Genomic DNA, 24,001 nt, shown 5'->3' with positions numbered 1-24,001 from the left:
ACACAGGGCAGACTCCATGAGAAAGCACCAGACGGAGGTTTAGTGCCTTCAGAACACCAGCCCCTTACCTGCCTGCTAACATTGGATAGCGCTCAGAGCTGGCCCTGGTGGGTGGGAAAGCAGCTCAGAGTTGGGACAGGAGCTCCTGTGTCGGTTCGGGTGTGCACTGAGTCCTTTGTCAGCTTCGTATTGCTGAGGCATTACAGACTTACTCTAAGATTCCAGAGCTGATAATGTCTTAAGGTAGCTTGAAATGATTTTTGCCTCCCTGTGTCCCTCCACAATCTTCCCCTCCATTCACCAAGGCTTGCTCTGCTGGAAGAAGTGGCAGCATGTAAAAATAGCACGGCCTTATTCTGCAGATCTGCTTGCTTTGGGGTTTCAGTTAGATCTGCTGACTTGGATTTAAAAATAATTCTTCTGCTTTTTGCACCTGCTTGTCCTGGTTGTGCTTGATTTTGTGTTTTGGAAGCAGCAGCTGCTTGGGTGCAGCTGAAATCCTTGCTGGACTTTGATCAGCAGTGCAGGTGGGGAGAGACCCAAGAGAAGGACTCCGGAGTCGGAGGTGTCTGTTGGGCTGGCAAATGCTGCACTGCTGTTCTACAAAGGGTAGAAGTATTAGCAGGCTTCCCACAGTCCCTGTGGAAGCTGCAGGTTGAGAGCTGAGCGCAGTGCGAGGCGTGCGGTAGAATTGCACTTGGTGTTCCTACCCATTTGCTGTAAGTGTATTATCCCTTTCCCTCATTGAATGTTGCTGGAGTCTAATCAGATTACATTGCAGTTCATAGCGTTAGACAAAATAAAGAGCTGTATTTCAGAACATAGGGATCTTGAATTACTGCCTTCTTCACACATCGAGCTGACATTAAATGCTCATTTAGAGTTAGATTCATGAAGGTACTGAGGTCAATGGCTCTGGTTATCTAAATAGATTTCAGCCATCATCTTTTGACCATCTGGAACACACAGTGAACACGTTCCCAGGTGCAGTGAGCAGCCCTGGATGGAGCCTTCCTTCAGACACAGCCCAGCCTGTGCTGGTCTGTCTGCTGGGGTGGACAGGGAACGCTCCAAAGCAGCACACAGCTGTGGCCCTGAATTCTTCAGCAGCCTCAGGAATTCCCTTTTCATTATAAAGAGGCCTTTTTATTAGCTCATGCTTTATTTTCTTGTGTTTTTTTTAGTGGGTGAGTGTTTGAGGTGGATGACTCATGTTGCCTACCTTACTTAAGCCATTAGTGGGATGCAGTGCTGGGAAGAAAGCAGTTGAGGCTGCTCGGGTTAAGACTGTTAGACTTACTAAGCTATTCATGGGGCTGTTCATAGAATGACTTCAGAAACACATTGAACTATCCATTTGAAAAGAAATGGGGAAAATGTATGGACAGTCACAGTGGGCACAACTTCAGTGTGAGTGCGGGTGTTGATCAAACCATGTCAGTTTTCCTTAAGGAAATTATGTGTACTCCAAGGGATAAATATAAATAATAGTCCTTGGAAAACACAAGTGTGGTATTTGCTGTCCTCAGCAAATCTCTTTCTAATGATGCTTTATTTTCATGGCATTAAATCCTTGGTGTGGAAGTTTGTGTTTTAATGAGAACTAGCAACAGGCATCTAGCAGGAGAGATGGATTTCTTGTTAGAAATCTCCAGAAGTAAGTGGCTGCTGCCTGTGCTGGCAGCTGTGCTTATGGAGGGGATATGGGGGACCAAGCCACAGCAGTACTCCTTGCACATGCATGCTCTTTTCTCTCGTTCTTGCTGCTGAGAAGCTCTCTTGGATGGACGTGTACTGCTCTCCAATGTGATGCCACAGTTCGGTGAGGTATTTTGCTTCTTAAAAGTTTGTGAATCAGTGACAGACTTTGCAAGTTTCTCCAAATTGAAAACGATACCTTCTGCAGAAATTTGCCGTGAGCTTTCCCAATGTCTTTCCAGCCACCTGTATGTGTGCTGTGCCCTTTTTAAAAGCAGAGGGCAACATGTGAGCTTCTCTGCTTGCCCTGAGGGCTGACTAATTCAAACTGTCCAAGGATGAGAGCAGGGCTAACTCATGACCGTATTTAATGTGTGTGATGGACTGAGAGCAACCCATGTGTTGAACTCTGCATGCATGGGTGGAATTCTGACCCTGAGTGCCTGATGGCAGCCCTCGTGTTGGTTCCTGTGGGGCTGGGGCTTTGCCCTGTGCTCTGCTCGGAGAACAGCCAGGGTAAGCAGAAATGCTGCTGAGCAGAGGAATAAGCTAGATCACAAGAAGTCATGAGAGCTTTTGTGCACATTCTGTAACATACTGACTGAACTTCGTCACAGGCTGTTGTAAGGACTTCCTGAAGCTGGTGGTTGCTGGAGCAGACTGTGCTGGGTAGATTCTTTCTGCCTTTGCTTGTTCTGTGTTGCCTGAAGCCTCTTCCTCCTTTAAAATTGATGCAAAAGCAGTTTAAGGTCCTGTTAGTCTCATCCATGAATGAATGCTACTGTCTTCTGCGCACCAGAAAATACACCACCTAATGCATTTTCTTCTCGGGATTGTCTGTGCTACCGTGTTGTAGCTACCATGGAAAGTTCATGTCAGGCTTCTATCAGTGTTTTCCAGATAGCTTACCTAAAAGGGCTTTCAGCTGAAGTCTGTAAAGCATTCCAAGCAATCTGTTCCTTGTAATGTCATCAGGAGGGATGCATAGTGGTCTGGCAGAGTTGTTCACTTTTATTAAATTTCATTAATCTAAAGTACAGGGGTGACTTTGACCTTGAATCTACATTTATGGATCCAGCATTCTCTGAAAGATGTCAGAATGTAAGTTTTTTTTAAAATACATCGGGAAATGTTTTTTCGCTGGTTCTGAGCTGGAACTTTCAGAGGCTTTTCCAAGTGCTGCTCAGAAGGGGGGCTTTTCATAGCTGTAGGAATAAGGATGTCCTGTTTTGTTTTCCTGGGTGGTCAACGCTGAACAGCGTCACTGTTATCTGCAGTTCTTTATGTGTTTTTCCAACTCATGGGCCTTGCTTGGAAGCCACTGACTCAAACATGAAGTGCTACCATAGCTCCAGTTTTAGGTTTCTGTCCCCTGTGCCAGTCACTTTTAGGCAAAAGCCTTCCTTTTCCCCTGCCTGCTGTGACACCCAGGTACCAGTCCCCACATCCGTATGTATCATTAAGGCATACACATAACCAGTTGTGCAAGGACAAGGTCCATGCCCTGTGCAATCAGTGATGGAAACTCCTTGCTCTTCTAACAGCTTGGGCTTAGATAAGGGTTGAATAATGACCGTTAGCTTTGGTGTCCTGCTGTTATCATCCTGTCATAGACTCCATGGTCAGAGCTGTATTTAATAATCCAGCTCCTGCTTTAATCTTAATGGAAGCCTCTTCTGATAACTTTGAAGTTACAAAAGTATTACACTCATTTTTCATCGTTCTCTCCATGTTGGGAAAGAGGGAAGTTGTGGCACATTTGGACTCTGCCCTTGGAGATAAAGATGAGCTGGTCAATAGGTCGGGGCCTGGGGGGCGTTCCCTGACAGGCCGCCGTCCCACAGGCTCTGGGCCTGCTCAGAGTGAGGCAAGAGGAGCGAGATAAGAGCTCGATTGTAGGGAGCTGTGTGGAGCGCTCAGAGTCTGTGCAGTCGTACAGCTGCACATTTCATCAAATAATCATTTCCTTGATCTATGATCATTATTAAGTAGAAGCATAATGGCTCCAATAAAACAATTGAGTCTCTTCCCTACAGTCTCTTCCTGTTGGCTCTCTGCAATGTTGAATGACAAGCAAGTGTCAAAGAAAATCATTTATGCCATTATAGTGGCCTCATTGTAGTGTTGTGGTCCACAGGCTTTCATTTAATTATCTACCATGGAAAAGTTTTTTGGTTTTTTACAGGATTAAACAGGGGAGGGGAGAGCCAAGGCACATTTGCCTTGCAGAGCCCCCATTTACTTACGAGAAACAAGTCTGATGTTATCACCCACTTTCTGATCAAATTTGGCGGGGACATTTCATTAAGCCACTTTCTCTGAGTGGGAAATCAGATGAATATGGCTCTGATCTCCAGTTTCAAAGTATTACTTTACACGTTCCCAAGCATTGTTTGCCTTAATGGATGCATTATTGTAGTATGGCAAAGTAGGTAATTCATAGCCCCGTTTTATAAGGAGAGAGCCCAAGGCACAGTAGTTTAACTTGCATAACTGCAGTGCAATGTGCAGAGCTGGGTTCACCCACCCAGCATTGTCCTGAGTTGATGGCAAATTTGTTAATCTGGGTTCTGCTGTTATCTTCAGGAAGTCAGAGCTGCTGGGGCACGTCCCAGCTTTCTGCCAAGGACGTGCTTGTAAGCGGGGGGCACATGGGCAGTACTTCCAGCCCTGGAGCTCTGCTGCTTCTTTCAGAGTCTCTTTTTGCCACTGAGTCATGATAACACTGAAAAGCGAGTTATCTCCAGATGGTTTGCTGCCCGGTCCTACTTCCTGGCCCTGTCCTAGACTAAGTGGGCAAGTGGTCAGTTCTGGAGCCAGTCTTTCTGAAAAGATAAACCTTAAAAACACTGGGAGGCCGACACAGATTCTTATGGCTCTGGCATAGCCCAGTGCAATACACTTCCTAGATTTTGAAAGATCTTCTGTCTTCTACTTGAGTACTAAACTGTGTACCTGCTATAAAGACTTGTGTGCATTAGTGGTGCTTTTAAAGTTAGACGGTACAGCATGCATGTTGGCAACCCTTCTGTCCTGTGAGTAAACCTCTGCTGTAACAGAGTGATTATTTATATAAAGCATTTTCATTCTTTGAAGATGATAGAATTGGGAACAGTGAGGTAAAGCTCAGATGATGTTGAAGTGGTTTACTACGTGGAGACAGAGCAGTGTGGTTCAGGTGTGGGAGGCAGTGGGCGGGCACTGTCCTTCCTCAGTCAGGGTCTGGGTTTTAACCAGGGGTTGTTGGAAGCACTCCAAAGCACAGCTTGTGTTGGTGCATCTCAGGAGGTGAGACCTTCAAACGCTGCTGCTTGGTGTTTAGAGCCCTACCAGAGCTGTACCTGTAAGTTACGGGCTGCTGCACCTTGGGGAGGTCTGCAGGGATGTGGTTCCAGCCTCTGCTGACCCAAAGAGTATGCCTGAATGGAAAAGCCCCTTCCCTGTTCCTAAGGTTTTATCTCCTATACTTAATTAAATTTCCATAATATTATCCCTTTCAGGCTGAGCCAGGCTCTGAGCACCCTGATCTAGCTATAGATGCCCCTGTTCATTGCAAGGGAATTGGATTAGATGACCTTTAAAGGTCCCTTCCAATTCAAACGATTCTATGATTCTAACCGGGAATTGGCCATGCGAAGCAGCCCAGTTGTGGCATCCCGTGCTGAGCAGAGCACCATTCCCATCACTGCAGCACAGAGCGGCCTGGCCTTGCTGTTCATCAGCTGCCTGCCAGAGGAATAACAACAAAGCTGGCCACTGTCTGCACCAAACAGCGCTGCAATTGTTGGGGCGAGAGCCTGGCTGCAGCCCTTAGCACGGTCCCATGACAGTAGGAGCAGGGAAGAGCATGGGTGAGTCTGGAAAGCCTCTATAAGGGATGTGAGGATCTGCGGTCCCTGCAGGCATCACTTTGGTAATTTGTGGGTGGTGGCGTTTTTTAGCAAGCACCTCTACCAGCATATGGGCTGAGTCCTGCCTTGCTGGTTTGCTCACCGTGCTAACGCTGTCCATCTTGCACCGCTTGAATGGATGTATTTATACATTGGTTACTTGGGTTTCAGTTAAAAGTGTGTTACCTTGCAGTTTAATATTAGTAGTAACTGACCCCCATTTCCTAGTGTCTGAAATATATGGTGCCTTATTTCCTGTTTATTATTCTAAAATGACTCTTCCTTTTTTCGTATAATGGGCTGAGGAAAGCAGTGTCAATTAACCTTAGTCAATCTGTCATATTAAAGGGCTTCAGCGAGTTCTTCGGCATGAATCTCCCTGCCTCCTGCTTGACCTTGATTGAGCATTGCTCTGCCTATGGCCCTGGGAGTTCTGGGGTCATTTCTCAGCTCATTTTGCTCCATCTCTGTTGTTCTGCCCCATTAGCCTCTAAGTTCCATTGATGTGCCCGTGTCTCCAGAAGAATGCCCGCCTTCCAGGACAGAGATGCTCTTCTCATTGCAGATGCTGTCCTGTTCCTCCAGTTGCTTTCTCTCCATTTGTTCTTTCTCCGTCTTCTGTGCTGCTTTTTGGGCACCAGTGTCTATGCCAGCTTGTGCTTTCCCATGCAGCATCACTGGAAGGATACAGGGCCAGGCTGGTGCAGCGAGCCTGCAGCTCTGCACTGTTACCAAACCCTATTTCAAAACATGATGAAAACATGAGTAACTGGGCGAGTAGCAAAAGAGGTTTTCTGTTTATCTTTTAGGACAATGGAAAATACCGGATAGCCACAATTTGTTCCAGTTACTGTCTTTGTTCCAGAGCCATTTTGTGGGCATGAGATTTAATTCAGTAAGAACGCAGGAAGATGGCAGCTTCTGTTTTCGTGCTTCAAAAAAACAAACAAAATGGTTAAAGTTACCAGGTTTCTGTCCTAGAAAAATATTTGTCACTTGTGCCGTTTTTAGCAACAAAAGGGCAAAACCTAAAAAAGATACTTCGCTGTATAACACAAGCCTGAGTTTATTTTAAAAATCAAATTAGACCTCCAAATAGATGCTGCTGCCTTGGCTGGTCCAGCGCTAGTACAGTTTGGAAAACATTTTTTCCAGATGTAGGTGTCTGTATCCTGAAAGCAGTAGATGTTGGTTGCAAATAGCAACTAAGCAATGATCAAAACTAATGCTAACCAAGACAAAAAAAAAATGCTGAATTTAATATGCTGTTCAGAGCTGGCATTGCTGCTTCGAGGGGGAAATGGAGCAATGTGTGCTTTTAAAGGGGAAAACTGTTGAGGAAGACTTGGTAAAAATAATTAATTCTTGCTGCTGTGCGGTTGTCAGAAGAGGAGATGGCTGAGGGCATAGAACAAATAGTGCCATCTTCTGGCGAAGTGATAGGAGAGTGTGTGACATGCTCATGGTTGGGTCTGTGATGGATGAGGGTTTGTAGGACTGGATACATGTTCTCTTTGGCCTGAGGGGTCTGGATATGAGCAAACTGTATCGAGTCCCCTGAGTGTATCTCCACAATGTGGAATAGTGCTAAAATATTCCACCTTGCTGTGGGTGCCCACTTAGTTGCCAGCGTGGCATCTCAATCCCTTCTCTTTTAGTTATTCTGCCAAGAGTGGCACAAAAAGCTGTTGGGAAGAACTGCTTGAGTCGTGCTTAAGTGTTCATATCTAGTCTCTGGATGAACAAAAATTAATCTCTTCCCAGGGTGATAAATACCCCTGAGGACTGCCTGGCTAATGCAGCCCAGTGGATTTTATAGGTGTTACAGACCTGTTTTTCAGTTGCTCTGGAAGAGTCAACACGTGCTGGCATGGCTGCATCACAGGGAGGATTTGTGTCAGTGTCTCACCTTCCTTGTGTTCTGTTTTTCAGGTGGCACCAGAGAAATTGGCTCTGCTCTAACCAGGATGTGCATGAGGCACAGGAGTATAGAGTCCAAACTCCGACAGTTCTCCAGGTGAGTGGCTCTGCACCTGGCCCGGAGCACGACGTTCCACTTCCTTTGCTCTCAGACTGCACATGCACTGCAGGCATCCCTTTCAGCGGGGAGCACTAAAAGCTGTGCACCAGCATTGGCACTCCAGCTCGTCTCTGCCCCCGTCACTGAGAACAGCATGTATTTTCTCTCCCTCAGCGCACTAGGTGTTGAAAAAGCTGGGAAAGGCAGGATGTCACTGCACGTTTTGCGAGCTGGGCTCTAAATGCTGCCAGTTCCCACTGTTGCTCGCTGGTGAGCAGGTGGCTGCTGGTGTGGCCAACCTACCTTTGTTTCAGATGTTTAAACTTTGTCACTAGGTTTTGAAGAAGCCACAAACGTGGTGCTGCTTCCTGGGAGCCCAAAAAGTTTGCTGCCAAGAAAGAAACTTACAGCAAAAAAATACAGAAAAGGCAAATTTCCTAATTCACGTTTTGCACTTAGACTGTAGAGGTAACAGAAAAGGATGAACACACTGTGAGTTGGGCTATACATAAACAACCTAATTCTGTAGTAGAGAGCAGTTTGCACGTGTGCTCTTTTAACCAGAGACTTAAAAAGATGTATTTCACCTGAGGTGAACTTAAATGCTGCTTTACCATTTGCCTGATGACTAAGAATGGATTTTCCTTATAGAGTAAAGATATTTATGAAATTGGCTGAGGAGAGAACTTTTGTCTCCGGTTACCCTAGAGTTAGCTACTTCAATCATTTGATCCCAGTGTGATTAGCTAGGGGGGCATCGCTAGTGCTGTACCAGTGGCTCTGCTGCAAGAGGTGAGGCACATGGATAGACAGGATTTTGTTTCCTTCTACAGCTGCTCTGTCTTCTTGTGCATATACACATGCCATTTGATTTTACAATCATCACGGCTGCATATAACTTCTCAGTGTTGAGGGTATGCATTCAGACTGCATTGTTTGTGACAGATGAGCAGCATCTAACTGTTTCCATTGCTCCATTTCAGATTGCTTCTCTGTTTTACGCTCTGTTTCTCATTGTCCTGAACTTCTGCACGGTGATTCTGGTTATCTTGTGGTGTGGGTTCTTTTTAATCCAGTCCTTTTGCTTTCTCCAGCTTAAACGTTTTTATGTTCTGGTGTTTACAGTGTGACACTGGTAGCTGTCACAGCAAAAGTAAAAATACTCCAGTATTGACCTTGGCTGTCTCTATAAGAATAAGGGCATCTGCAGGATTTGATTGCTCTTTGTGTTTTTTCAACAAAATTAGTGCTTTAATTGACTGTCTGATAAACCCACTTCAAGAACAGATGGAAGAGTGGAAGAAAGTGGCCAATCAACTGGATAAAGACCATGCAAAAGGTAGTTACAGAGGAAGAATTTTTTAATAGGAGTAAGATTGTAATACCAGTTTTTCGCCCTCTTTTTATGTTTGTAGTGGGAAACTGAATGATGTGCTTAGATATGTATAACAGCTTTTCTCTTCTAAAACGTTCTTTCCCAAAGTGCCTAACCAGTTTTAACCCTTACGTGTACGTTTTGGCGTTTGATTTTTCAGGACTGCAAAGGATGGGCTGTTTTTTTACACTGGTAGGCAGTCGCTGGGTTTAACTGTTAGCCCTCTCCTGCTGCATGTTGTCTGGTAGTGCTGAGGACTGGGGATACCACATCTAACTCTCTGAGGCCCCCGGGTTGTTATTAAAAGCTAACTGTTAGATCGTGTTATGTCTCAGCCACAGCCCTGTAAAACATTCAGCGTCATTACTTTTTATCTGCTGCAGTGCAGAAATGGGCACCCGGGGAATTAGAAAGCTGTGCCATTGGACACGGGGTGCTCAGAACTGCAGTTCTGGGTACCACTCCAGAGGCTTTCCTGGGGGAATGAGTGGGAGACTGTGGTACATTGCACAGCAGGAGTGTGTTGGTAGACACCTTTGGCTTTGCAAAACTTGTACCAGGGAATGATGGCCTTCTAACACAAGTGCTGAAAACAGGTTACAATCTTGAAAACAGGAGTTTTACCATGGCTTCAAGAAGCAGCATTGCCATGATTGCCATGGGGACAGGAGAACTGATGGGAGGGAGCGTGCTCAGCCCTTAGAAGAGGATTTACTTCTTGCCCCACTCTTACTGTGGTCAAATAGAAGCAGTTATATCAGTAGCACTTGAAGAAATCTCTAGCTTGTGCTCCAGAGCATTAAGGAGGGAGTGAGTAGGAGGGAAGAATCGCTTGAGATCCTACAAGTAGGGCTGACTCACCAAAGTGGCAGCTGGGGGTGCAGTTGGAACTGTAAAGTTCCTGTACCTGCTTCTCTTTTTCCACCTATTGAAAGGCATTGGCTGCCTGCGTTAGAATGCGTAGGTATATATATGCATACATGCCATTTATCTTTTTATTTTTTAAGTATCAGTTTTCGTATCTGGTACCTTTAGTGGGCCTGGACTAGCAGTGGAATATTTTCTTCTGGGATTTTAATTCTGCCGGGATTTGCAGCCGATCTGAAAACGAGGGCAGCAGCAGTGTGCTCTACTTCATGAGGAAGAGCTGGCAGTGACCCTTCCTCGGGCCATGTTTTAGCACTCTCTCCCTCTGCCTGATTTTCATGCTGGGTAGAGATTGTAGGATGTTTTCTGCCTTGCCCTTTCTGGATACTTGTTTTTGAACACAGATGTTTTGAGAAACTTGTCATCTCTGTTTTCCATTCCTGAGAGAGAATGAGTGTCTGAGCTGAAAAGCACTCTAATTTTGTACCGTGTTCTCAGTTCTTATTTCTGTAAAGGTTTTGTTTGTTTGGGGAAGATCTGCTATGTGAATGTGCACACACCCTAAAGTGTTATATTAAGCCAAACATACAGGCACTGCAAAATGCGAGTTTTGAGCTGCTCTGATTAATAATAGCTGTCCTCTTGAAACTTGTGATCTGATATCATAAAGATAGCCTTTTCTGTGAATAGCATCCATTGTAACATCACGTGTTGATACAGAGACTGTGTTTTTTTAGAGTACAAAAAAGCCCGCCAAGAGATAAAAAAGAAATCGTCTGATACACTGAAGCTACAGAAGAAAGCAAAGAAAGGTAACTTGCTCTATACATGTACTGTTAACCTCTGTGCTGTGCTCACTGACAAAGACTGAGCAGCAGTAGGACTCTGTTGTAATAATGCAGCCCTCTGGAATGTATCCTTGGTATGTACTGGAACACCAGGGTACAATTACTATATGTCATTTAAATCATATTCTGAAACTGCTCTCTACTGTTCTTACACAAAAGCCTTAAACCTGTTTGTACAAAGTCAATCATGTTTTAAAATAGAGCTCTTGCTGCAAACTTACTCCTGTTGAGAACATTGACATTGGAACGTGACTTCCGCAGATACCTGTAAAATTTTCTGGAATCTTTTGGAATAATATAAAATGCCATTATGTAAATGTTCTGTAGCTATTAACGTTTCTTACTGTTCTCCCTTTCCACCACCTTTTTCTTTCTTTCTGTCTTTCTTTTTTTTTTTTAGCAGCCTATAATCTCCTAAATCTTGCATTATTCCTCAGAGCATGAGAAGGTGGTACGGGCTGTTGTCGGGGGGGCACTTGGCAACCATAGAAAACTAAAGATGAGTAAGAAAAGAAAGGGAGTTCTCCACAAAGGCAGTCTGTCTTAGCTGAGTCTTCTGCTCCTACTGCTCTCTCACCACCATCTTGCCATAGGAGTTACATCATCACATCAGCTGAAACATGCATCACCTCGATAGGTGCAGCGCTGCCGTTGCTGAGGGCTTCACTTAGCAAAGTGCAAACCCCACCAGGCTTTGTGAAATGACATGGAGCTTGTGCAGAAGCAGACTTTCTCGTTCCCTTTCCTGGCACTGGGAGGGAAATGTGATTTGAACAGCTCTCAGCCTGCAGGTTTCAACTTGCGCAAACCCTCCTGCCTGAAAACTGCCAGCAGAGATGAGCAAAGCAAATACTGGGGTGGGATTTATACCAACTTATTTAACTGTGTGAGTTTAGGTCTTTCCGTGCATTAACCAGAGTAGGTGAGCTGTCTCTAACTGTCCTTCCTAATAGGTGAGTCAATAACAATGCTAGCAGGGAGCCACAAGACTGGAAAACCTTTGAATTTTAGCTGTCTGGGTAGAGGAAGGAGGAGGGTAGAGGAGAGAGTTGGAAGGCAGAATGTACCTCAGTAGGCTCTGTGTGTCCGTCTGTCTATGGAGAAGTTCAGTGGTCTACGTCAGATTGGTCATCTTCAGGGGGATGTGATTTTTGTGGTTCTATTTTTGGGTGATTGTTTCTCGTTTGGTGTGCTGAATTGTCTGACTACAAACCCACAGCTTTAGAGGGTCTGTGATATTCCTTCCCTTTCTTTTCCTTTCTTTTCCTTTCTTTACCCTTTTCTAGCTCCATCACTTCTTGCCCCTGTGTGGTAGAAGCAACCCCTCAACACGTGGCAGGTGAGAACTGAGAAAAGTATGCTTTTGATGTGGAGAGAAGGAACTGTTTTTTGAACCAGTTCCATGAGCTGACAGTTCTTAGCTCCATCCCCTTTTTAGCCTACTTGGTAGAGTAAAGCTGTCTGCATTCTTGGAGAAGGAAACAGCACTTTCTGGGTTCCTCTGTCCCTCCAGAAATGTGTGCCATGCCTGGTGAAGAGGAGGTCAGTGCACGAGTGTCTTGTCCTCCTTCAGAATTAAATATGTTTGAGCAGGGAGTGGAACAGCCCTCATTTTTCTCTCACTTTTATAGCAGCTGTGCTACGATGGAAATGCCTATTTTTTTTAAATGTCAGTCTTTGGCTTAATTTTCCTATGCTGTGAGATGCTGTTGATTCTGTTATTGAACCCTTTGTATTTCTGTGCTGTATCCCTCAGAACTTCTGTCCCACACAAGGCCTTTGGGTCCAGATCCCCAGCCCAGTGGGGCTGAGGCTGGGTTACAGCTGATCACAGGGGCTGCATATGGGGAAGATAGAAGCAATGGAGGCTTCCAGCTAGCCAGTGCAAGGGCAAGGAAGACCTGCCATAATCGTGGGAAGCTGCAAGTTGTAAATGATTGTTCTCACAGCCCTGAGGAGGAGAGAAGCAGAGAGATGTGAAGGTTCAGAGAGATGTGATGATGCCCCAACCTGCCACCTCACAGGCTCCCCGCACAGCTGAATATAGAAGACCAAAAAATCAAGTATATTTTCCCCTCTTTGCTTTTTCTATCCCTACCTTGAAGGAATATGGTATTGGTCTGAGTGCATTGTGAAATGTTGTTGTGCAAACTTCTGTGTATGTCCCACCACCCTGGCAGGTCTGTTCAGTGTGCTGAGCTGTGGAGCATGTTGCTCCTGCTGCCACTGAGGCACAAACATAGCCACGAAGGGGTTTGTTTATGACATGATAAAGCTGTAGGAGTTTGTTTTAGGTCACAAATGGAGTTTAAACTATGGGCAGGGGAACTCTCAAGTGAAACCATCTTGGCAGGCGCATGGCTCAGTGTGTGGATGTCCTGTGTGCCAGCAGCTCTGTCTCCTCACTGCTCAGACTTTGTTGTTGTTCTCCTCTTCCTCAAGCAGGACCTGTCCCTTTTGGTTGTTTTGTAAAGTCACTGACTCCCCTGTGGGAACTCAGACAACGAATTTGTTCCCTTCCTAGTCCTTGGAAGAGTATTTTTGAGCACCCTTTGTGATTGTGGGCAAGTGAGATGTTTGCTGAATTGTGGATTTGCTTAAAATACTGTGCATGCTACTAAAAATGTCTTTGAGGCTTTTTCTTCTGTGACTGGATGCAAATAGGGTTCTCATCTGCTCTGGGCAGCTGCAGATGTAGGAGCTCAGATACAACCCTGTCTTTCCTCATTCATGTTGTGGCAGCGGTGTCTTCTCCCTGCAGTCCCCCTCCCATAGTTGGGCCCTGCTGCATGCATAGAGCTCCATGTCCTTGCCTGCATCTTGCAGATCTTTGGGAGATGACCTGGGCTGCATGGCTTGTCCGAGCAGGAGCTCTGTGGGTTGGGCACCTTGGCAATAAGGGGCTGAGTGCATTTGGGCTTACCTGCTCTCTGGCTTCTTCATGGTCTCTCTGTTCTGGTTCCATGCAGCCAAGTTGAGAGCTCAGGCCTGGTGTTTGAGAGCATTTATTGGAAATTCTGTTTGCACAGCAGTTGTGTTAATTGCAGTAAAGGTATTTCCAAAGCTTGACCCAGTGAGGAAAACACCAAGCTTTCCAAACAAAACAAAGTGATGTTGGGTTCCTTGTTGGAATATATCTGATGAAATGACAAGTCCGTGTGTAAATGAAGGTCTTGGCGTTTTGAAAGACCTTGCAGGGCCAATATTATTATCTTTGTTGTCTTTGACTATAGAGAAAAATAAAACCTTACGTAGCCTGAATGGGCTCCTGGTGCACCCGCCAGGTCCCTGCAGTCTCCGCACGTGTTGTGCTCCCCACAGTGCATCCTTTCCTTCCCAAGACAGCGTGGCCAGTTGAGCCTGTTGTCCACCCCAGCCCTGAAATTAGCTCTCATCTAAACAGCCGAATCTACACAGTGTGTGGAACTGCATACGTTTCTTAAATTGCTCTTTATTTTCAGGCGAACGTTGGAATCAGAAGTCAGCCCAGCTAACCCGAGTCAGCAGAATAATTATGTATATATTTGCAATAAATTCCATGTTTAGGTTTCTGCTGAGTCGAGGCCTCAGAAGCGGATGCATAGCAGCTAGAAGCTGTTGAAGCTATACTGAATTCAGAGGAGAGAGAGCAGCTGTGGCTCTGCATGTAACCATTTTGGAAGGTTAACAGAATGCATGGTTTCTAGCTTCTTTAAAAAAAAAAAAGTGTCTAGCTCAAACAACTAACTTAAAATACAGCAAATGCATGGGTAAAATGTGGAGTGCATGTTGGCTTTATTCTCTTTATTTCGTTCAGCTTGGACAAGAATGATAACAGGACAGGTTTCACTTCCACTGTTAGGGCAGAAGGTTTGTCTGGTAGGTTTCATTTTCAGGTTCTTCACATCACCCTACTTTCAAGCTTTGAGGAAAAGGTTTAAATCCAAGGGGATTTACGAAAAAGAATGATATAGAGTAAATAACAATAAAATGACAAGGTTAATGTAACACATATGAATGTAAATGACTTCTGTCTGTAGATTACATTACAGCACTACCTTGTGTCCTCTGTGTTGAGTATCCAAACCAGAATGTACTTCTGAGGTATTCTGCAGCACGTGAAAGTATTGTTACCAGAGCTCTAGTGAAGTTGAGAGAGTAGAAGATGATTATTAATGTAATACTGTCAGAAGTGCTTTTTTTCTCCCTCCTCCCTATTAGCAAAGGTGACGTGTTTGTGCTGTCTTTGCAGCTGTGTTTGTGTTACATTCTGATCTTTGTGATGTTGTTAGCTGTTCTCAAGGATGCCTGTGCAAACCCTGTGACTCTTAACTAAAAACCATGAAGCTCTTCAACATAACTGAGGAACATCTCAGTTCCTAAAGCAAACACTGACTTTTCCATTCGAGCACTTTGCACTCTGTCTGCATTACACTTGTCCTGTCTGCTGCAGCACCCTGGGGAGGGCCCCAGAGCACGCCCTGTCTCCACTGGGACATGGCCTTATTTTCTTCAGCTTGTGGAGTGGGGTATGGCGCCTGCAGTGAGGGCAGGAGGACGGTCAGCACGCACTGTGGGGTCAGTAGGATAGTGCTCAGAAGGAGAAAAAACAGTGAGCAAACTATCTTTGCTGTTGCAGGGAAAGAAATCCTGTGTGGATGAGGCCATCGTGCCCGAAGGGGTTTTCTTCTTGTTTGCCCTTACTCCTCTCACCCTCCCCAGTCTTACAGTGTAAGCTCCACTTCACGAAAATGCAGTGAAGACGTGTTGGACATGTAGAAAAATCAGTAACCAGAGATGTTACTTTGACTCTCAATTTGCATTCCTTGAGTTTCAGATGCCACTTGAAAGTTCCCATCTTACTGACAGCGGGCCAGGTTTATTGCAAAACTTTGTATATATCTTTTTTTTTAATTAAAATTGTATTACGCTTAATCTTCTCGATGTTCGTCCACATTGCATCAGCAATTAGTTTTTCATTTCATTAACAATCTATTACCATAACTGCTGTAGAGGGCTTCGAGAAGCAGCGTGCTGAGTAATGCGGCACCGCCTCGAGTTGTGCAAGTTGCCGGGTTCTGCGTGAGGGTTTGTGCTTTGCTCCCCTCCATGGCCTGACCGGTGTTTGGCAGCCGCCCTCCTGCTGAAGTACGGGTTGCCACGATCTCACCAAGCTAAACAGAGTTCCTAAACTGCTTTAAATCTCTTGAAATAAAACCATACGATAAATAACCGGGAGTTTAATTGATGACGGCTCATCAGGAAGCAAAGCTAACGCATTTCTCTTTATCAGCAACAGAAGAAGTCAAAATAGCGTAGCTCGAAGCGCTGGCTCTCTTGTCTTGGAGCTGATGATAATGTCTGAACTCTAGGATTGCTGCTATACTAGTTTGACTTTTTTTATTTTCCTTTCTGTGTCAATTTTGTGTCCTGCAATTTCTCACCATGCGCACCTGCCTGACAGCTGAGGCTCTGGGTAAGTCTGCCATGCTGTAACCCTGGTGGCTGGTTTATTGTAGCCCATGCTGTGGCCTCTTTATGGTGTCTGGTCTCCACTAACTGCCTAGACTTTAATTCCTAATGAAATTAAAACACTGCCTAATCCTAACAACCAAACCTTCTTTTGATTTGTTGCTTCTTTTGGCATTTAATTGGAACGCTGTAAAAGAAGACAATCAGGAAGGGGTTATCATGGACCGATAAGTCATATTATAGTTGTGAGAGAAGTTAAATGGAATAGACGTGTCATCAAGGTGATGTTCAAATAATTGAATATCTGATTGCTAATACGACTTTTAAAGTCTAGAGCTTTAAGTCCTTACTGTTGTTTTTTTCTTGTAAACCTGTGATCCAAGTCCCCTATTCTTCCCAAAAATCGCATGCACCTTTCTTAACTGATAGATAAGAAATGACATAAAACTTCATGCTAGGGAAGGGGTGGAAATCAACCTCACAATTGTTTCCTCCTCTGCTGCTTGATCACATCTCAAATCCGTTTACGTTGGAGTGCTGTTTCAGTTTTTGTATTGCCAATCTAATGTGGTTGCCTTGAGATTCTCTTGCAAATGAAACTTGGTGCTTCTGAATCCGGGAGATGAAAGTCATACCTTCACTTGAAGGCATACTGATGTAGATATTTAACACTGCCCTTGGAGAAGCCTGGCTTGATTTGATCAGGAGACTCAACTGAGATGACTCCGTGGGCTTCTGGAGCTGGGCACTGCTGCCTGCTGCTTGCACCCTCCCTTGAAACCGCACGTTGTGTTTTCCCTGGTTTGTAATTCACCTGCAAGTTTCCTTTGGTAACTTGAAACTTCTCTTTAAAGGTACAGCTTAGCACTTTTGAACATTAGCAGCTACTCCGGTAGCCACCAGAGAGATTTGGTTGCCCTGGATTTAACTGCAGCAGTGAGGTTTTCTACCTTTCTATATAAGGATGCAGAATTCTTCTGCTTGCAGTCTAGATCCAGGTTAGCGTACACGTAGGGCTCACTGTGCAGGACTTACAGGGCTGTTCTGCCTGGCAGATGAAGCAGGTACGCTCCTGTGATGTGGGGATGAATGAGTTGAGCCTGTTCTGCTTTGCCCTGGTACAGGTGCACCCAGCATTGTGTGGTATAGTGTAAATTCTGCAAAAGGTCCATTCTGAATATTCAGGTTCTCCGCAGACACCTGGAAAGTGTGAGAGGGAGCAGCCTTTTAAGCAAGAATGTAGAAAACAGTAGTTGTACCAGTTTTTACTGTATTATCTACTCCATCAGTAGCAGCATTAACTTGAACACTCAGATTTGCTTTGAGAGCATTGAAAAAAAACGCCAACCATTGTTCTCCTTTGTTGTTGCTGACAGTTTTGCTAATTCAAGTTGTCTTAAAAAGTGTAAGTATGAAATAGGGTTGAAAATCAGCTTTAGCTGTTTTTCTTCTGCTTAATACCTTTTACCGAAGTTCTTTTCAGACAAGGGTTGAGAAGGTGCATGAGGCCTTTCGCAGCGGTTTGCACAGATCACTAAAACTGATCTTTTAAAGCATGTCGCTCCTTTACAGCTCTTGCACATTGTGCTGATGATGTGAAGCAGCTGCTCTGACAGTAACATATTGGGACTGTCCTTGGAGCAGCAGTGGATCCCTGTTAATAATGACAGAGTTCACTCTCTGCAGCTCAGTGCCTGTTACCCGCGTCATGCCATGAGTCACAGTGCTTTCCTTCCTGCCACGATGGAAGTCAGTCCACAACTTCTAATCCTGCATTTCCGTTCCTCTCTACAACTCCCATTTGAGGGGTGGGGGATGTGAATTTCTCCTCCCTTTTCAGACTGTTGACTTGTTATCCTGAATGCCTATGGGTGCATTCTGCAGAGCCCTCCACCATCACGCTCATTCCTAGCTGACTGCAGGTCAGACCTGTCACTACACTTGACATTTTGACCATTTCTAATGCTGATTGGTTTTGGTGAGTCATTCCAACCTGTCTCCAGGAGGTCCTCCACCTCATTTCAGGAGCATTTTTCCTGCTGCTGAGTGATGACATTGCTCCAGAACTGTTTTCTGTCATTATGGTAATTGTATTGGTTTGGGAACGCTTCCAGATGGGTAACCTAAAACCCATTGAATGTGGGCTAGAGAGAATAATTGATGCTGATGCAGCTTATGACAGTGTGCCTCATGTCCACAGGCAGAAATAGCAGCACTGGTTGTCACAGACACCGTAGTCAAATGACCTTCCCCTCATAATTTAAAGGGGAAAAAAACGCACTGTCTTCCAGTGCTCCATGTTCCCTTCTGAGGTAAGCAATGGAGTCCGACTTAAGGAGACCTGAGGTGGGAGAGGGGCAGAGCACTGCTGGCCCTTACATCCTTGGTGTCCTCTAGGTGTAGTTGAGGTGTTGAGGGGCTCTGATTTGGGCTGCTTAACAAGAAAACTGATTACATTGGGCAGAGATGTCATCCCTCAAATTCCTAAGCTGCCCGAATGCTGTGGGAGGCAGCTGGAGATGCAGAGAGTGGGAAGAGTTATGCCTGATTTCTAAGGGATTGCTAGATTGATGACTGCATTATGGAGTTCTCAAAGGATGTTAAAAAAGCTTTTCTGTGCCTAAAAAGTGAATTACATGGAAACATCAAGAAAGAGATGTATTCGTGCCATGTAAACATCTGACTTCAGAGCCTCATCCCAGTGATTCACCTAAGCTTGTTGCTCTGAAGTATACCCCACAGCCTCAGTGTTCACGCTGACTATGCAGGTGCCAAGAGCCCTCCATAAAAGTAGCTGGGAGGAGATGGTATGTCCATCAACTTCCTGACTCGTGTGCAGGAATAAACAAGGAACTTCACAGGGCTCTGGAGGATGCTGGAAAGCTATTTTATATACATATAAACATACATACATAGGTACATATACACACGCTGTAGCAGTGCACAGCTTGATCATTATTCTAATAACAGTGTTGAATTCAGTGGGTTGCAAAGGTGTAAATGAGCTTTATTTTTGCTCTGTGTTTTGAGCCCTCTGTTGCACTGTGCCAAGACATGGCGCTTTGTGGGGTTCAAGTAAATTACCCAAATTCACTCTAATTGAACCCATTTTGTCAACAGAATCTAGTTGTTTTCTGAATGTGTGGATTCTCACCAGTGCAGTCAGATGCATTTAACAGAGTTGCCTGTGTTGAGTGCGTGATGATGTGGTGAAACAGCTGAACCTTTACAGCAATTCTGCAGAGCTGAGCTGATGAGTGCGTTGTTTAGTTAGCAGCCAATGCGTTTTTCACTGAATGCATCCACACAAGTGAACCAGCAGTAGGTTTAAAAAAAAGTGAACTTATTTCACCTGTTGTTACTTGTAGGCAGCTCTCAAAGTAAGGTTCTGAGCATTAATCTAAACCTGAGTTTCATCAGGAATTTGAAAGAGCAGCTCCAGAGAAGTAGAGTCATCGCATCTGATAGCACAGAAGAGTATGAGAAAGGGCCCGAAATGTGCAAAAGTCTTCAGTCAGAAGGGCCCCATTTGTTTCCTAAGGATGACAGATGAGAAGGCCCAAGATTTTCAGAGACCTGCTCAGTTCTTCTCTAAATTGTTTCTGACATATGCTAATTTTGAGATGGCAAGCAGGTAACCAAAACGTCACAGTATGTTATTTTTAAAGTTATTTACTTCCAAACTGATCTTATGACCCCACTGCAGCAGTCAGGGAGATCTAGAGGACCAGGCAGTGGGTGTTCATGCTGGCACTTTGGTACCAGGTGGCTGTGGTGGTGGCTGTGCTGGCATTGCTCTGTGCACAGTTCTTTGAAGACATATCTCGGGAGCTCTGTGCGTGGCTATCTGGGCTATGTCTAGCTCAGAACAGAGCAAATTTGGATGTGTCCAGTCTGTAATGCCTCTAATACAGCACAACTCTCTTCGCTTCCGTTCCTGCTGTGTTTCTTGCTGCTCTGTCTGCATGGCAGTGCTGAGGAGCTGACGACTCCACCTCTCTCTGGAGTAGTGGATCGATACGTATGATGATAAGGCAAAGGTTTTCCTTCCTAACCCTGACCGTGAGTCATCTACACACATCAAGAGACAACTTCTCTTCTCATGCTTATAGTTCTAAATCGTCCATGCACAACAGTTATCGTCCGTGAGAGTTGATTTTGGGTAGCTGCAACTCACCGTTTTTAAAAGTACACCAGGAAAATGTTGTTTTCCTGGCATTTAGCAACAGTGAAATGGAAATGTGCCTGGCATAGTTAATTTGCACGTTTTATTGGTTCTAGGGGGTTTGAGACAGGTTTGCACTACTGAGGTTCTTTAAAATATTCGGAGGTGTAAGCTGCATGAAAAGATCTTGTGACTACAGCTGTGTTGGCACAATGATACAGTGGCTGAGCAGCAGCTCTTCCTTACTTGGAATGAATTGTTGGCATGCTGCAGAGCAAGGGGTTGATGCAGAACAAGGTGCTCACCTGTCTCAGAAGGTTTTAGTTGACTGTAGTAAAACTAGTGAAGCTTTTTGATGGTGAAACATCAGATTATTATTTTTTTTCATAGGCAAATACAGATGTTACTGAACATCAGCACGTTTGGGATGCTGATAATTTTTCGGGTCTGGATTTAGCATCAAGATGTTCTGTCAGTTGCTTGTGTAAAGTACTTCAGTCCAGTGATCGGGGGCATGTTTCTAACATCGTCTCATGTAAAAGATGCATTCACTCATTTAGTGGCTCCACAAATTGTCATTAGGACCTTGCGAGGGCAATATACCTGAGGTTGGTAGTTAATACCGTCCCAATTAGTAAGATGTTGATTTTCAGCGAGGATGATACGAAGGATTTCTTCAGCTAACACTTTGAGGAAGTCCTTACATGAAATGATATCTTTGGCTTATTGAAGCCTCTTGAATTAAGATGGATTTCTAGTCTATGCACAAGGGAAAAAGATGCAATGAAATACTTCACTGAGGAAGAAGCGTTACTACTTTGATTTAAGGGAAAATGCTGGTTGAGACTTGAATTGCGAAAGCATAATTCCTAGCAGTGCCGACTGAAAATAAGTTATTCTTCCATGTAGATCATCAGTTATGACAAAACGTGTTCTTGATTGTTTCCTGCATACAGGACGGGGTGACATTCAGCCCCAGTTGGATAGTGCTCTGCAAGATGTCAATGATAAGTACCTGCTGCTTGAAGAAACTGAGAAGCAAGCTGTCAGAAAAGCTCTCATCGAGGAGCGTGGTCGATTCTGTACTTTCATCTCGATGCTGCGGCCTGTGATAGTAAGAGCTCTCCATTTAAAGTTGGTGCAATGCACAAATGGGATGTGACCAATAGCCTCTGGAAAGATAAAGTTCAGTCTGCATCTCTGGCTGGCAAATGATGCAAGTTGGGCACTTACTTGTAAGCACATAGAGTAATTCAGCAACTGAAGGTACTGGATGTCTTTAAGAAGACTAATGGGGAAATAGTGGGTGCAGATGCTTAACGGAGCTTGAGTTCCTTCTGCATATGAATTTGAGACATTGACAATGAACGGTTTTTTCCACTGCTTTTTTTCTCATCATCACATTTTAATATAAACCTTCCTTATTCCTACTCCTGCACTAGCTCTGATAAATGTTTTAAGACTTCCCCCGTTCTTACAGTGATGTTATGTGACAGATTGGAGCCTCCTTCCATGCAGTTTTCTGGCAGCTCTTTTCCTCCTACGTGACAGTCTTTTCAGTTCATTGAAAGGGCTTCAGTGTATTTTCCTAATCTCAGGTTGTCTGAAGCCCAGTGATGGACCATTTGTGGCTTTCTGCAAGCATGATGCGTTTCTGAAGGGCCTTCAATGTATTAGGAAGATTTTGTTCCTAGTGTTTGTTTACAGAGCGCATCCGTCTCAACAAAAAACCATGGTGAGAGAGGTGGAAAGGTGATACCTGGACAGGTGGAGGTCAGTTGCAGACTGAGGGCCTGGGTCTAACTACCAGAGTAGCAATAGCAATACTGTAGTAATTTATGGTGCTGGAATATCCTGAACTAGCTGTTGATATACCTTGAGCTAGGCTGAATCATAGACGTGCTAATGATCCACACCTGTATATTACCTTAATTGCAAAGTTTCCAAAAGCTAGCAGAAGTAGTTGAATGTCAATTAGTGAGTATAGAAAGAAGAGTTAAAATTAATTCAGATGCCACAAAAATGGCACTCTTTTTCTGGAATTGTCACAAAAAGAAGGCTGGGATTATCCTCTCACTGATGAGAGAGAGGATTTCTGGGCCTCACAACGTAGAGCGATCTTAAAAGAGTCATAGAATCATCAGAGTTGGAAAGGATCATTGAGGACCACGTAGGCTGACTCCCCTTCAGCAAACAGGAACTCCTGCAGCTAGAGCAGGTTGCTCAGAGCCCCAGCCAGCCTGGCCTTCAGTGTCTCCAAGGACGGAGCATCCTCCTCCTCTCTGGGCAACTAGTGCCACTGCCTCACTACCGTTATTGTAAAAGACTTTATATCCAGTCTAAGTCATAAAACTCTAAATGAACAGTTCTAGCTCTCTTTCATAAGCAGTGATTGCTTAATCGATAAGGAAAAAGCAGCTCCAGTGGGCATTCCTACGGTCATTGGGAAAAAAGAAATGCATTGTGTTGTGGGTCGGATCTGTAAAACCAAGGCTGTGATTAGACTTGTTCCTTTGTCTTTTCAGGAAGAAGAAATATCAATGCTGGGAGAAATAACCCATTTACAGACCATATCAGATGACTTGAAAAGTCTCACCATGGATCCACACAAGTTACCATCTTCAAGTGAACAGGTTAGTGTGGAAGGTGTTTTTATTGTTAGCTTGTAAGTTCTTTGTGTGTTGTGAGAAATACTGACTGCTGGCACTTAGTGGCTTAACATCACATTGCATAGATTCTTCTCTGCAGCAAGTTGTTTTTACATTAAGTGACTTTTAAAAAATTGGATTTGAAGTAGCAGCCAAGTGCTCCTGAACTATTTGGGGGAGACCAGTGTGAAGTGGTAGTTAGCAAAAATATATGAGAATGCATGAAATGTCCATTTTCTGCTGAGGGTATTTGAATGGGTGATACCACCTCACCCTACACTTGAGCATCCCTGTCTATGTGTGATTACAAGATTGCTGAGATTAGTGACTTGTTGGAGCCTAACATTTGAACATTATTACATGCTGTCATTAAAACGCATAGAAAAATGTGTGTTGTTAAATGACTCCAAAAAGGATCTTTTAATTCAGCCCTGCTGACCTCAGTTTTCTTGTCATGCCTTAAAAGCCTTAGCACTGACCTATAAGTATAAAGGATGGAAGCTCTGTTACTGATGGATATTGGATCTTCACATTTTTTTTAATGTGAGTTTTTAAATGCTAAAGCTGTTGCAGGTTTTTTTTAAGAGAAAAAGAAAACCAGTAGCCTACAGTATGGATAACATGAAACTCCAGTTTACTTTCTGAAGATTTTTTTCTGTTCACATCTGAACTTTCCCTTTGTGATAGCAGTTCTGGTGTGAAAGAGCTGTACTTTTTGGAAACCCAGAGAGTTGGCTGTCCTCTGTGAGAACTGTAACACGCACAGTGTAATTCTAGCAGAAAAAGGGGTCAGTTGGTACTGAAATCTTGCAGTGGGGACAAATGTTGTGTGAACAGCAAGTGGTTTCTGCTAATAGAGGAAAAAAGATTTCCGTGTCCTTGATGTTGTTGATCATATCTTTCATCAGGTAATTTTAGATTTGAAAGGTTCTGATTACAGCTGGTCTTACCAGACTCCTCCATCCTCTCCCAGTACCACCATGTCCAGAAAATCTAGTGTTTGCAGGTAAGTAGACTGGTAATATTTAATTTTAACCTG

At 44.3% G+C, this 24,001-nt stretch overlaps 1 protein-coding gene across 25 annotated transcripts in view; it reads left to right on the top strand.

Annotated features, from left to right (window-relative positions):
• The window catches only part of MTSS1 (MTSS1, I-BAR domain containing), a 118,420-nt gene that overhangs the window by 77,613 nt on the left and 16,806 nt on the right, over window positions 1–24,001 (top strand). For 14 of the 25 annotated variants that reach the window (XM_015283095.4, XM_040679225.2, XM_015283093.4 and 11 more), the window contains 7 exons: window positions 7,521–7,605; window positions 8,856–8,947; window positions 10,588–10,662; window positions 16,142–16,153; window positions 21,271–21,428; window positions 22,840–22,947; window positions 23,871–23,968. In XM_015283095.4, coding sequence (XP_015138581.1) covers window positions 7,521–7,605; window positions 8,856–8,947; window positions 10,588–10,662; window positions 16,142–16,153; window positions 21,271–21,428; window positions 22,840–22,947; window positions 23,871–23,968 — 628 coding nt within the window. The remainder of the gene's footprint in view (window positions 1–7,520; window positions 7,606–8,855; window positions 8,948–10,587; window positions 10,663–16,141; window positions 16,154–21,270; window positions 21,429–22,839; window positions 22,948–23,870; window positions 23,969–24,001) is intronic. The other 11 variants (XM_040679289.2, XM_040679190.2, XM_040679180.2 and 8 more) reach the window with 1 other exon arrangement.

The sequence above is a fragment of the Gallus gallus genome, chromosome 2 (genome assembly GCF_016699485.2).
Source record: "Gallus gallus isolate bGalGal1 chromosome 2, bGalGal1.mat.broiler.GRCg7b, whole genome shotgun sequence".
NCBI classification, from domain to species: domain Eukaryota; kingdom Metazoa; phylum Chordata; class Aves; order Galliformes; family Phasianidae; genus Gallus; species Gallus gallus.
The sequence above is the reverse complement of the archived record's forward strand: the minus strand, read 5'-3'. Positions and strand labels throughout refer to the sequence as shown.